The sequence below is a fragment of the Conger conger genome, chromosome 4 (genome assembly GCF_963514075.1).
Source record: "Conger conger chromosome 4, fConCon1.1, whole genome shotgun sequence".
Taxonomy (NCBI): Eukaryota; Metazoa; Chordata; class Actinopteri; order Anguilliformes; family Congridae; genus Conger; species Conger conger.
In genome coordinates, this window is record NC_083763.1 from 40,959,566 (window position 1) to 40,975,148 (window position 15,583).

The 15,583-nt window shown below is 39.2% G+C and overlaps 1 protein-coding gene across 1 annotated transcript in view; it reads left to right on the forward strand.

Annotated features, from left to right (window-relative positions):
• Nucleotides 1–1,976: 1,976 nt before the first annotated feature.
• LOC133126908 (heparan sulfate 2-O-sulfotransferase 1-like) overlaps nt 1,977–15,583 on the forward strand; it is a 100,976-nt gene continuing 87,369 nt past the window's right edge. Inside the window, exon 1 of the mRNA XM_061239405.1 lies at nt 1,977–2,489. Within this exon, the coding sequence (XP_061095389.1) occupies nt 2,366–2,489 (124 nt within the window). The 5' untranslated portion in view covers nt 1,977–2,365. The remainder of the gene's footprint in view (nt 2,490–15,583) is intronic.

Genomic DNA, 15,583 nt, shown 5'->3' on the forward strand with positions numbered 1-15,583 from the left:
AAGACCCCTCCGTTCTGCCACTTCGTGCCGTCTGGCGCCTCCCCCTCGCCACACCTGCACTTCACGCTCACGACTGCTGTCTGTCCTGGTCCCGCGGTGGTGGAATGACCTCCCGGTGGATGTCAGAATGGCAGAGTCTCTGACCTCCTTCAAGCGCAGACTGAAGACTCATCTCTTCAGGCTACACCTTTCCCTCCCTAACTCACCACCATGATTAGCCTTAGACTGTAATGGCACTTATGTATAGATTGTAGAGATATTGTTACTTAGATAGATATTGTTGTTTTTTATTGGCTGTTATATTGTTGTATTCAGTGTATTCTAGCTGCCAACTGTGGGATGCTAGTTTGGAAGTTGATTGTACTCTTCAAGGGTTCTGATTATCTGTATGTGTACACTAGGACTCGGAACTGTACTGTCCTCTCAGGTCCTCTTCTTAGCACTCATACTTCTGTTTGATTTGCACTTCATTGTACGTTGCTCTGGATAAGAGCGTCTGCTAAATGCCATGTAATGTAATGTAATGAATTTCTCACAGAAAACATAGAAGTGGTAAAACTTACAAGAAGAAAGTGCTAGTGAGTTGGTAACCTTTAATGATACCCGTATGAATGGTAAATGGCAGGCATTTATATAGCGCCTTTATCCAAAGCGCTGTACAATCAATGCTTCTCCATTCACCCATTCATACACACACTCACAAACCAACGGCGATTGGCTGCCATGCAAGGCACCGACCAGCTCATCAGGAGCATTTGGGGGTTAGGTGTCTTGCTCAGGGACACTTCGACACAGCCCGGGCAGGGGATCGACCCGGCAACCCTCCGACTGCCAGACGACTGCTCTTACTGCCTGGGCCATGTCACCCCCAGGTTAGCATGATGTAGCTAGCGCAAGCGAATAGCAATAACGCATACAATGTGCTGCTTAACGGTGCTTGGTCATTCGAACAATAAAAATTAAAGCATTCGACTTCAGTCAATGGCACCGAAAATGTATGCCACAGTGTCCATAAATGGCAAAAGTTCCACCATAGATTCGATTTAAATCTTTAAAAGTTATCAATTTCCTGAATCGTCATTAATTTCTCTCTTGTAGTTCCCCTCCTTAGATCTTTGTTTTCTTCAGTTACAGGTCAACCATCCAACCTTTATATGAAAACTGATATTGACTGGGCACCATCATAATATGTTTTAACGGACGCCATATAATCAAAAAATGAATGGGTTGCTAAGGCCGCTGGTCCTCTAACACGTCATCGTTAAGGAAATTGTCACGTGAATAACAACGATCCATAGGCGGAAGTAGACAAAATTATTTATTTCATGGATTGTTTCGGGGATAATGACTTGTAAACAATCTCTTTTCCAACAACCCAGTAAATTAATGCTTACAGAAAATATTAAGTCGGTCCCGTTTTCATTCTATAAGATTTGTTGTTATATGGATTATAAGCATGTTATTTATAATTTGCTTTTAAAACTTATTCGCTTTATAATTCCATCCAAAACAAATCTTCCTACTGAGGATATATTCTCGTTCACTACGACATAACAATCGTAGCTTGTTTGGGGAAGTATTTAATTCAAAAGACCCAAGAGTCTGTCAGATCGGCTAGGTTATGGTGCTACCTTTATCTAGGAGCGAAGATTGTAAGGTAAGTAAAAACAACAGATGAGTTGTGAACACGGCGTAAATTCATTCTAAAACGTGTGTTATATAAATTATAGAAATATAATTTATAATTCGCTTATTCTCCACCCAAAACAAATCTTCCGACCGAGGGTATGTTTTCGCATCGTGTCATTTTTGCGTTAGGATTGTGGCAGTTAAATTGTCCAATCATAGTCGAAGATGTAACATAGCTATTTTATAATTGACGAATAATTGAGCTTGACTGTGCATGCGGCTGCAGTCACGTCCAATAGTTGTACTTAAGGGTGGGAGTCGAAGTGAGGGTTTGCTTGGAAGTGTGATTACTTCGTGACGCAGAACAACGCTCCGCCTTGAACTGAGCAACGGCGACTGAATCCGAGATGAGAGAGCAAGGGGTCGCTGAGGCGAACTGAGATTGAGCGCTTTCTTTCGTCATACAGGAGGCAATTTAGGCGAACATTTGGTCTATAGCTAGTTACATGCTGCCCTTTGGGATCACCAACATGCAGGCATACAAAACTTTAATTTATCCAGCATGAGACAACAAAAGTGACTGCATAGCTAATTAGCTAGGGACAGAGCTAGCAAACAGGCAAACTGGACAACGCTACCGAGCGCAAGCTATCAAAGCATCCTCTTGTTTTGTTTCTGCACGCTCGATTTTATTTTCATTCGGCGAATGCGGTATGACTAACAACCCGGCAGTTTGATGGGGCTCCTAAGGATTATGATGCCGCCCAAGTTTCAGCTTCTGGCGATGTTGGCGTTTGGAGTGGCCATGCTCTTCTTAGAAAACCAAATCCAGAAACTGGAGGAGTCTCGGGGAAAGCTAGGTAAGGCTGTGAGTTGAAACATCTCCGTGCACACTGTAGCAAACGTTAGCTAGAGCTGGCTAGCTTGCTGGCAGTGAGTCGGATGACAGATCGGATAACCAAACACAGTCGCGTGCTGCAGCCAGCCAAACACGATCTGCTTGGCAGCTATAGTGCGAAGGCAAACTACCCGGTCCAATAATATGTTAAATAACTAACATTATTCCGTACGTCATTAGCTGGCCAGTTACTTAGCTGTCTAGGATTAATTAACGTTACCTAGCTGAAATGTTATTTGCATTTTGTAGTCGTTTAGGTAATGCATAGTCTATAGACGTATAGCTAATTAACCAGTGTAGTTACAGTGGCATAACTGGCATGACCCGTCCGGAGAATGGTCGCTTTGGGCAGTGAGGAGTTGGACTGAACTGCAAGTAAGTTAGCCAACTAGCAGGAGTCGGAAGTCATTCCAGTTCTTTACCTACATGATTAAGGGACATTTCCTTAGCGTTAGTCCTCTATCTACTTTCTTTACCTAGCTAGCTAAGGTATGTTCACTGGCTTGAGTTAACGTTGCTGCTCCAGGTGTACTGTTCCAATTGCTTATTCTGGTATTTTAGTAAAGCTGTTAATGAACGCTATCAATATGCGTCTAATTTCAAACAATCGACTACCAAGTTATAATTGCTAATGGAATACTTTGCCATTGTCAAAATTTTTTTTAACTATGTAGCTAGCATTTAATCTACCCAGTTCTGCTAAATATGATGCATCCTTAATTTGGAGTAAGCACATCCGTTTATTTTGTACCTCTTTTGTTTGCTTGCATCATGGGATACTGTGTTTTGGACTATAAGGGAAATCAAAAAAGAAAATGTTACCCAAAGCTTGTCATTGTACCTTTAAGCGACCAAAAGTCGAAGAACCGACCTTGCGGGTCCCACTCATGTACCTTAACCACCACGCTACAGGCTGCCCCTCAACAGTATTACATACAATGTGGCCACTGCTGATGTTGGCATCTCTTCTCGATGCATTGCCTGAAACCAGTTAACACTTAATACAGGGAACAGATTACAGCAAATATAAGTTTGATTGGGCAAGCAAGAGGAAACTAATCCGATGTCATTTGCTTGTTGCTTTGTTGGCAGTTCTCATTCATTCATTCAAGAGGAGAAAGCCTTCTGGATCTAAGACCCCAGGCAAGGCAGTCCCCTCAACTAACCCCACACCACCGCTACATGTTTTTTCCCCCCTCACTGTTTCTCAGCATTTCACTTTTCCCAGTGAATTCATTTTGGTGGCAGGCTATGTGAGCACGTTGGAAGAGGAGAGATGCAGGGTACCTTTTAGGCTTTGCTTGAATGCGCTGTATTTTCCTTGACATTGGAGGCATGGCCCTCTACCAACTTTTTTTGATTGAGTGCCTTACAGTGATTGATGCACTGTGCCCACTAAGTGCATTAGAATCATACTGAAATTGCTGCATGCCCAGACTGTATGGTGTAAAGAATTTTAGTTGACATGTTGAGGACCAACTAGAAGTTGCAGGTAGTGCTTTCAGGATAATGTGATTTTAGGAAATGTACTTATGTTTATTGGGATGGTACAATATATGTGGAATAGAATTGTGGATTATGACCTCAGCATCATTTGAGTCATCCTGTATATTTATGAAATATATTATTTTTATATCGACAGGCAATCTGTAGGGTGATTGTGTAAATGCATGAGGGGGCGACATGGCTCAGGCAGTAAGAGCAGTCGTCTGGCAGTCGGAGGGTTGCCGGTTCGATCCCCCGCCCGGGCTGTGTCGATGTGTCCCTAAGCAAGACACCTAACCCCCAAATGCTCCTGACGAGCTGGTCGGGGCCTTGCATGGCAGCCAATCGCCGTCGGTGTGTGAGTGCGTGTATGAATGGGTGAATGGAGAAGCATCAATTGTACAGCGCTTTGGATAAATGCGCTATATAAATGCCTGCCATTTACCATTTATATATAATTGTTCTTGTAGGCCTATATCATTATATCTGTTCTTGCTCTTGCATGTGTGCTTGTAAGCTTCAACCTTACATCATGCGTTCAGATAGAAAAAATCTATCAAAAACAAACAAATGTAGGCCTACTCCTTGTTTGACATTAATCCTGGCATCACTCATTTCCATAAAATGTCACACTTAAATATTGTGAGTGGTTTAATATTTATGCAGATAGTCAGAAATGTGATTTTTTTTTAAATAAACATTTGCAGTATGATTTAACTACCAAATTGAGTCTACTAAGACATTTCTCATTCAAATTTGAATGGCACGGGTACCACTTTTTGTCTGCAAGTTTTTCACGTTTTTCTATAATTGTACTGAATGTTAGGATGGGGATACCCATTCTTTAAATGTTACATCCTGTGGGCACTTCTAAACCAACATGTTTTAAGAAGTGTTGGTGTGATGTTTGAAAAGTGTAAAGTGCTTAAAAGGGGAAATGCTGTTCCCCAATATATGTCATATGTTTTAAACAGGAAATGAATTTAAATGGATGGATATTGATTAGCTAAGTGAAATGGCTGATTTCTTTTTACTTTTTTGGCTGTGAACAGCTGAAAATCAAGAGTTCTTCAAATACTCAATTAATTAAAGCCTTTTGATTCACATTTGCATTATGGGTGTTATGAATCTTAAGTCCATTAAGCTGTTGCTAATTGAATTTAATTGAATTAATCTCTGGGAGGCTTGCAGTAATACAGATGCAGTCAATTACAATGAGCGCTGGATTCTGCAGGTGACTCTATTCTTGTAAATAAAATAAAGCAAACGAGAATTCCTGCAATGACTCACAAGAATGGCACCTTGAATCTCCAATAAAAAAAAACTTTCCATGAGTGTCTGCTTTATTTTATGTTGGGGAGAACCGGCACAATCGTAACATTTTTCACTTCTTACTCAATTTCTCCAATGTAAAACGTTCAAAAGCAGGGAACTTTAACCACTTTATAACACTGTTTAAGACATCCATAACACTTTCTCAATGCATTCTATATTCTCAATGTGACAGTCTGGAATCTGTCTGTGTCTGGTAAATGATTCTCTGGCTTTTCACAAGTTGCTGCAGCCAAGTCTTGTCAAGTGGGCTGTGGAATCATGAAAGCTGGCGTGAATGCCCTTTGTTGAATAAAATGCGTGACCAAGAAGTCATTTGAAAATGTGACCTGCTCTATCAAAACAGTCACATTTACCCCAAAACTTATTTTGAGTTTTAGATAAAAACTAAGTTATCTCTCTACTCCATATATCAACAGAGTTGTGTCCCGTTGGATTTTGCCACGAGATGGTAGTTGGCCTACATCAGGCTGGGAGGCTACCAACACTGGGCTAACGAAACTATAGGGCTCTTGTCATCTTTTGTATATTTTCACTCTGGACATTACTCTTGACATTAATACATGCAGACCATGAAAGCAAATACATATTTGAGTAAATTCAGATGTAACTGAATAGTTGCTACCTCCTCATCTTATTTTTTTGCATGTAAAACTGTACAGCTTTTAAGCAACTCAAAGATGTAACAATAACCCTTCATTACCTGCACAAATAAAACTAATGTTATGCCGTGGTCTGGGTGAACTCTATTCTGAATGGCTGGAACGTGGTTACAAGCTTGTAAGCTGCAAATAGTATCGAAGGCAACCACCGCTGCATAGGCTTCGACTAGTTTGTGCCAGAAGAAATGTTTTCATGTCACAGACTAATTTATAAAGTCATGCACAATAAATGCCACTAAGAGATAACTGACTGATCATTGCTAAAAATACAGTCCCCTCCAACAGTATTGGAACAGCAAGCCAAATTCCTGAAATACAAAATACACTGAATACATTTGGGGTTGCGATAAAAAGATGAACACGAGTTCAGAATTTCAGCTTTTACTGCCTGGTATTTACACCTAGATGTCTTAACCTACTTAGAACATAGCACCTTTGGTATCAGACCACCTCATTTTTAAGTGAGGAAAAGTATTGGAACAGAGAGTATTTAAAGGAGTAACATGGTGGTTGAATGTGGCATTCCAGTTGTCTTTAGGCAACAACAAAATAAATGTGCATACTTTCTTTATTATTCAGTCATTTAATTCTGAGAGATCTGATGGGCAGATGAGACTTGGTGGGCCAGTCATTTTCTTGCCTTGTTTACACTCTTGTAGGCTTAAGCAAAAGTTCCTCCACTTGGCTAGCACAAAGTCATTCTTTGTAAATATCCAGTGTTGGAGAGGAATCTTAAATATTATCAAGCAGTTAAATCTTCTGGGGATAGTTCACATAATTTCCTTCTTTTTACCTTTTTTCATAACTAGTGTATGAAATAATATGCTTTCACGGTGGCGCAGTGGGTAGCACTGTTGCCTCCCAACAAGAAGGTACTGGGTTTGAAACTCCGCCTGGGTCTTTCTGTGTGGAGTTTGCCCCTTGTCATCTTGTCTTTCCTACATTTGTACCTTCTTGAACGAAACAGAGCCCCAGCTTAATTAATGAATTTGGGTCAATGACATGACGTGTTATTGTTGTAAGTATATAAAAATAAGTATCCAGCTATTTGACGGAACCCACCTATAGTACATACTGCGTTATAGCAGGCATCATCATTTAGGACCGTTTTCCTTAAGTTGGTATGTTTGTTGAATCCAACGTGGCACATACTCCTACGAGTCCTTTATACGAAAAAATGGTGTGAGGTATTTATGATAAGAATACAAGAATGTTCTTGCATGATGAGGTCCATTGTGTTGAAAACGCAACTGCAGTTTGGGGTCATGTACTTTGTATTTTCAGACGTTATCCAGGTTGGATCACTTCTCAGCATTGTCAAGTTTTGTGTAAGAGACTTGGACACATTGACCTGTAATCTACTGCAATTTATTTGCTGAACATTTATTATTTATTCGGTAGCAATAAAAGCAAAAAAATGTATATTTTGGAAATGAATCTCTTATCCCGATCACATTTGTGACTTTGATCATATGATTCTAAATTAAAATGTGGGCCAACAAAATTTTAGAAATAACTAAATATACTAAACTAAATATAATTCTAATGAAGGTGCTTTTATGAGCTTTTTTTTATTGCACTTTTTATTTTATTTTGTTTAATCCTGGCCCATTTACCAGGAGGCCTGAATGGTTAATTTTGTAATTCTGTTCACTGGTCAAACTTATTTCTGATAACCTTCAAAGTTTTTGTGTGTGTGTGTGTATTGAATGCTTTAAAATGTAATTGATTTCATTAGTTTACTTCTATACAGGCGTGGTAGACCTGAATTCCAACATTATTTTAGCCTGTGAATGTAGTAGTGAGAAAGATATTACCGGTCCCAGAGGTTGGGAACTTTGAACTACCACTGGAGAAAAGTACAATGGAGAATAGAGAAAATACTGCTTTGCCTAACTTGCCTTTGCTGTTTTGGTGATATTGCTTATATATACATCACAAGGCAATATTTCAGTGAAGATAATTAAATAATGTTCGGTGAACCAAAATTCAAACAATTTTTCTTGATGTTGTTTCAAATGGTGCAGAGATGTGGACAAGCTTACAGTCAATCGGGAACTAGAAATTTAGGAATAACATAGTATGGTGATTAAGAATATGTTCCATAAAAAGGACAACAGTGTTCAATTCTTGCATTGAAATGAGAAAGCAACAACCCTGTCGTGCCAATGGCTGCTATCATCTGTTATCTCTTTAGATTGAAGACGTTATAGATTTGACCTGAAGTCACCCATCTCCTTTTGCAAACCTTTAATTTTGCTGACCTGTGTTTCACCTGTATAGATTTTTTGATACTATATTTAGTAGCAAGTAATTTTCAATTGTAAGCATTTCCAAAATGTTACCAAAAGTGGGCTAGATAATGGATAGATGGATGCATAATGCAATCATCACATTTACCATCTACTTGGAAAGAATTTGGCTCTATTCCTAAAAGAGGAATTTCCTTAATTCCAAATATTAAGAGGTCCATACAGAAAAAATAATTTCTGAAATTGTATAGTGAAAATTGATAATGTGTCGACACTTAGGTGATGTGACAAGTTGGCAAAGCACTTGGTCATTACATCGGTGTTCATTTTTGTAGATGAATAAAAAATAAGAAAAGTGGGCCAACAAAATATTATTTTCATAATGTGTCATTATGACACACGCACACACCCACACACACACACACGCACACATTTTGTACCCCATCACTTCCCATGGAATTGCCAGTTGGACTATGCTGTTGTGATCTCTTGTACTTGTTACCTTTCATTTTGGGGTGAACATAACATATGGACTTGAAGACTTATACAGTGATATAAGAACAATTTCTCCACAACCTTCAATAATGGAGATATCTCAAGTCAAAGTCATTGGGGGCACGCCAATTAATGACATTTTTTAGGGAAATTTAGTGAAAACTTTGTTAGCCCATGTCTCCCAGATCTGAGACCACTGCAATTCCGGTTCCAGGGGTTTCTAATAAGGCCAAATCAGCATGCCAGATCTCATTTAAATCTGTGATGATGCTGTTCAAAAGTATGGTAAATTGACCCTACAGGGCACGGAATGGCCCTACATGGCATTAGGTCTAAAGCAAGAAAAAACTAATCTTGTTCAACAATTTATCAAAAATGTACATGAAAACTGATGTATCAAAAAACCCAGAAGGGGAACTGTCCTATTGAACCAATTCCAGAGAATATACACTATTATGGATACTGTAAAATGCATGCAGCCACAATTCCCCAACTGAGCTGAGACTGCACAATTAAGACAGGTGGTGCATGCAGACCGCAGGTTCCTCACCAACCACCTGGGTGCAATTCTTTGTAGGTTTCATGGAATGCAATGGACAGACATTCAATTCAATTTGCAGCAAAGCTATAGTCACACTTTGCAAGTTTCCTATAAAAGTGCCCTATTTTGTAAACTAATATGTCAAATTCCGGCTTTAAAAATGGCCTGCTGCTTTTCAACGGGGAACATTTGTTCCTTGTTCATTTCCCCCAATTTGGCAAGAATGGCAAAGTGAGAGAAGAGAAAGAAAAAATAAATATAGCGGTGATACCTGGGGTTCAAGCGCACAGTACAATGCTGGAGAAGGCCAATGAAGGCTAAACCAATGTGCTCTCATGGCACTGCCATCACCTGCAATTCATTCTTAGCATTGCATGCTAATTTGCATACAAAAATATAACTGGCTATCATTTGGCCATCTTTCAATGCTTCATGAGAAGATTTTTTCCAGGCTAAGAATGCTAAATTACCTATTTGTTTATAGTGGCCATGTTTTCAAGCTATCAACTCCATTCAAGTTTTGTCTTGTTCAGAACACCATGGCCTTCAAAGTAGAAAAAGTAGAATGTTTCAAGGCCAAATGCAATGTCTGGAATTAATGACAGTTGTTTCAATAGAGATGCCCAGATGTGTCAATTTAATTGGCTCGCCATTCAGCATTCAGTCCATGGATGATATCCACCAAATCTGACATCAATGGGATGTACGGTTCATGAGAGAATCTTTTGTGTTTTTCAGAAAATTCGAAATAGTGCAAAATCTAACCAGGCACGTTTTATCGGCTCAATAATATTATTTGTTCGTCGTGAGCTGGGGAATCTAACAGCCCTAGTCCCATGTCAAAATGTATGGCTTTTCAAATTTCATAATTTGAAAACGACCCCTGTGGCGATTGGTGCCATATTGTAATAGATCACAATTCTACACATCACTTGTATACAAATTTTCAAGAGACCGTTGGGGAAATGTAAGCATTCAAAGTAGAGATGAAAAATAATAATCATAAGCACTACATGCTTGGGCCCTTAAAATCAGAACAAAAACAATTGGGATCCAGCACTTCATGCTTGGACCCCTAAATATAAAACATGGGCTGAATATGGGGATGAGTTGGTGAGATTGCTTTAAATTGACTCACAGATGTCCAGCAGCCAGTAGGCTATTTGACTTTAGCAAGCTTTTTTGGGGGTATTTTATAGTTTCTCTAGCAAAGCTGTCACAGTCTACCAACAAGGAATTTTGAAGTTGGGTTCTAACTCATGGTGTTGGTTTTATGATCTACATGATCACCGGACATGTCCACATGCACGCCTTATTATGTTGGATGACAAGATATGACACGAGTCATACCATAATGTCATAAATTAACCACAGCTACAGATTTAAAACACACAGACATTCTTTGATAACTTGAATACTGCAGGATTCAATTCCCTGTGGTGTTTGAATTCTTAACCCTGAAATAGCCAAAGATTGCTTGGTCACTGCTGATTGACAGGTGACCGTAAGGAAAGGATGGCACTCTACAACACACTATGGGTAACAGCATCTCTTGTCCTGTCACCAGACTAACTGGTTAAAAGCCTGATTATACAGGTCCATTTTAATCTAGATTTAAATATTGAGACTGCATCTAACTATAATAAATAAAATAAAATAAAATAATAATAAAATGAAAACACAGCGGCTATACTAGTTACTGCAATCGGAATCTTCCGTTTTAGATAATGGGGGTGTTACAGGTATTTAGGTTAGGACATTTGGAATGTTGTATAAACAAAACCCACCTAGTACCAAGGCTAAATCTTTCGAGAAAAGCTGATTAAGAATGTACCTTCAACATATCCAAAGTTGAGGCTCAGGTGAAGTTTCTGACATAGGCTTCCGGGCCGGTTTAAATGTGCCAAAAATGGCCAAATTATTATTTTTCCATGGGTTTCAACTCTGCTGTGAGTCATGTGCAAGATGTTTATCTGTACACATTGAGAGAATGCTCTCAGATGACTCATTTACAAATAAAATGACACTAAAAATATTTTTACTTTTGGAGATATGACCATATGAGATCTACTCCCCCATGAAAACAGTTTATTTCATTTTTTCTGTGTGTTAGTATAAAAGAACACATTTGAGATTTCCAAATATTCATTTTCCAAAAGATTAAAGTTTACAGAGACATTTTTGTATTTAAAAAAGTAACATATTACTGTTTACTACTTTTTACATAAAAACTTGATCAAGGCTGTCTGAGATCAGAAGTGTAGAACCTGCACAGCTAGACCAATGAGGGAATAGCTGGAGGTGAAGGGACGACGTGTTCTTTCCTGGCTGTTTAGAAGTGAATGAAAAAATTTTAATTATCAAACTCCGCACACGAACAGAGCACAATTATGTTTAGGAATATACTGGGTCTGTTGCCACGGGTCGGATATGGATTGACCTGCCCCATATCCCGCTTACAACTGGCCTGAAACAGATCAGTAAAATTCCTAATATTCTCCGTTCGTAAACGGGGCCGTATTGAAAGCTTAGTGGTTACTCTCGTTCCACTCGTTTATCTGACTCCATTTAAGATATATAATTTAGAAATTTGGGTTTGAAATTTACGCGAACCTCGGGAGCGATTACACTCGACTCGTACCTGCGCCACCATTACTCAATATATGTTCTCGCGATTAACATTATTGCTGAATATCTCAGTTCGGTGTAGAACTCAGAGGCTGAGGGTCCAGTCAACACAATACATGCAACACAGTCATGATAGTTGCGAGCCCAGGTCGGCGCAGCATTAACTGGGCTCCTTAGAGATAATTTGACAGGAACCAGCGCCGTAACGCCCAGGGGTTCCCTTCGCGTCAAATCACAAGAGCCGTGCCTAACCGACCCTTTAAGTTGGCAGAAACTTGCTGGCCTCACAGCTTAGAACTATCACCTGTACCAAGGGACTGCCGATCGGTCAGTCCTTGGTCCCCATTGTCCCCCTCAATATTCAGTTGTAATTTAGGCTGAAAAGGTACAAGATGAATTAGAGTCATGGAGATCACGCAAGTTACAAACAAAATAATTTATTTCCAGACGGGTAGGCAGTTAGCGTAGAATAAAACAGTCAATTACAGTCAATAGACAAATTAAAGATAAATAGAATAGAGTGAAATCTTACCCAGCCTGCTTTCGCTACACACATATACAAAGTATGCACAGTGTGGGAAATCGAGTGCGATCTTCCACTGCTACACATACATACATACATACATACATACACAAGACATGTTGTGTGGGAAGTCGAATACGATCTTCCCTGATAGGCTTGTCACCCTGGCTTTTATGCCAAATCATGTGTTTGATCCAGGCGGCAGTGCCATAAATTAGCCTGGTGGGGTTGTCGAATCTGGAATTTAGACCCCCACCGTTGGGGGTTGTTGCGTAGGGAAAATTAGATGATTACCAAGAGAGGACGTGTAGGTTTTCCCTTGAGTTATTGAAACTATGGTTTATTAAAATCCATTTGGTATGAAATGTATCTCATCTGATTCCTTGACTTTACTGGATCACATCCATACCAAACAGATTATCCTAATGTTTTGTTATGGTGCAGTTATCATGAAACCTCCCTCCTGTGTATCCATTTTACATGTAATTCCTGTTATTACAACAATGGGCATAATGCAATACAACAAGGATCACATGGGCAATGTTTACAATATTGTACCGGGTCTATTGACCATCTCAACCACAGTTCTGAGGTTTTCCTCCAAGAGAGTAGTCCCTGGGGTAATGACAGCAGTGCCCAAAGGAGGGCACTGTGGTACTGCCCGGAGTCTTTCCCCCTGGAAGTGACCAGGTGTGGGGTCATAAGATATTAGGCACATTCTTTTCCTGGGAGTTGTAATGGCCCTCATGGCCTAATTGCCTGGGAACCGCTCATCCACCCACCATATATCTATCCTTTATCTTCTTGGCGTCACTGGTCTGGAACTCCTCAAAAGGTACTACAAACAGTATTGTCCTTTGTCCCTTTTGACACACACCAGAACCCCCACCTCACAAATGGCAGAGTCAACCCCCAGCTCACAGGCTCCTCACAGATGGCAGTCACACTTCGCCTCCCTCCTACAGAAGCAAGGAGCCAACCAAAGTCTGCAGAAGAACTGTGGCAAGTTCTCCAACATGCTTGGAACAACCTCCCTGCTAATTGTCTTAGCCAACGCTGTCCTGCAGTTCTATATCTCAGAGAAGTGATGCAGTTTTAAGGGTGGTCACACAAAATATTGATTTGATTCAGTTTTTAACTATTCTGCCAATGACTAAAATGTAATGTAAAATGTATAGTACGTTTATTTAGGACCTTTCATTGAATTATTTTATAAAGAATCTTATCTGTACAGAATGCTATACAGGTGCCTAAGACTTTTACACAGTACTATATATATGTTTTCTGAGGTCAAATATGGATTCTACAAACAAAATGACCTCTATCTACAAATTGGGGATTTTCCTTACAAAGTGATGGACCCCCCAAAATTTCTTGCCATGACCCGTTTTTCATCGTAAAACCCAGAAATATTCTAATGGCTCTACTGGCTAAACAAAGTGGTGGATGAAGCTCATCAAAATCATCCAAGCAGAGATGTTCATAAGTCATGAAATGCAAGTTGAGTCTCTGAGCAAGAGTCCAAGTCAAGTCTCAAGTTTCCAGAATGGTGCAGCCTAACAACAGTATGGCTATAGAAATTCATCACAATTCCTATGCTAATTGAAGATCTAGAAACCAGAAGTTGAGAAGACATATTGTCACACAAAACAATTTGTAGTTATTCAATTTTTATATATATTTTTTTACATTACATTACATGTCATTTGGCTGACACTTTTATCCAAAGCGACTTACAGTTGATTTTAGACTAAGCAAGAGACAGTCACCCACTGACCTTGTGGGTCCCAGTCATGTACCTTAACCACTATGCTACAGGCCGCTATTTATTTATTTGTATATGAATGAACTACCATGTCTGAGCCAACGTTTGTATGTGATGTAGGTAATTGATACATCAATAAATAAGATAAAATAAATAACCATTCTATTTTTTAAGAACTCTGTGTGACTCATAATGTAAGCATTACCATTTAGGGGGCTTTTGAAGCCAACCTGAAGAAGTTTTAACTTTGCTGTACCCTACACTAGTGGTTCTCTAACTTGCATAGCTTTTCAAGATCAACCATTTGAAATGTAAGCCAACATCGCTACAACTTGGCAGTCAACAAAATAACAGAGTTCCATGATGCTAAACTGTGACACAAACATTATACTGAGTCTGAAACACATAATTTGGCCAACACAACAGTTTAGCCAAGTTACGTTAACTCAACAATTTAACTCTCCGTATGAGTTTTCAAATGTCGGATGAAATTTGACGTGGTTGTTCCTGCATCTTTTATTTTCATGCTGCACGTTTTCCTACTTGCAATCATTTTGTTTGGCTCGTTGAGCCTGAATTATTTAAACTCAAAAGGCCACACAATGCCAAACTGTAATCTTAGCGACCTATGCTGCAAGAAATACAGTGTAGTGTGTTGCTATGGCTGCAACTGAAAGGCGTACAGTGTGGCACGTAAAACGATGTTGGGTGTGTTTTTACTAAGGGATTTTTTGTAAAAACAATAATAGATAATTGAAAAATAATCATTGGTTGTGACATTGTTCACTTCGTCATTTTCACGATGGCATTTGGCAGACTCTTAGTTCATGAGTCCATATTGATGAGTTCCAGTTGAGTCTCTAGTCATTTTTGGACAAGTTCAAGTGGAGTCTGGAGTATGTGACGACTTAAGTGCGACTCGAGTCCCGATATCTGCATCCAAGAAGTACAATCCCCTGGAGTTGGCACGGAATGGCCCCTTTCAAATATTAGAAGCTTGGCTAGCTTTAAATGAGCCAGGCTCAAACAAGTACAAAATACTACGCCCTTGTTCATCTCTCCATCCATACAGTGGGCTCCAGAATTATTGACACATTAATAAAAATTTAGAAAAAGGCTACATATGATAATCAACACATATAATAATCTGTATGTTTTGGGAAAATTATATACTTTTATTGCAATACATTTCCTCATATTTCTATTGTGATTTATATTGTGATCAAATTTTTTCAGAAAACCATAGGTGTCAAAATTATTAGCACTCCCAACACTTTTTGAAAATAAAGTCAAGCGCAGTAAAATTCTTAATAACAGTTTGCAAATTTTTTTAAATTTAACTCTATATATAACTATATTGTGTAATTTCATCA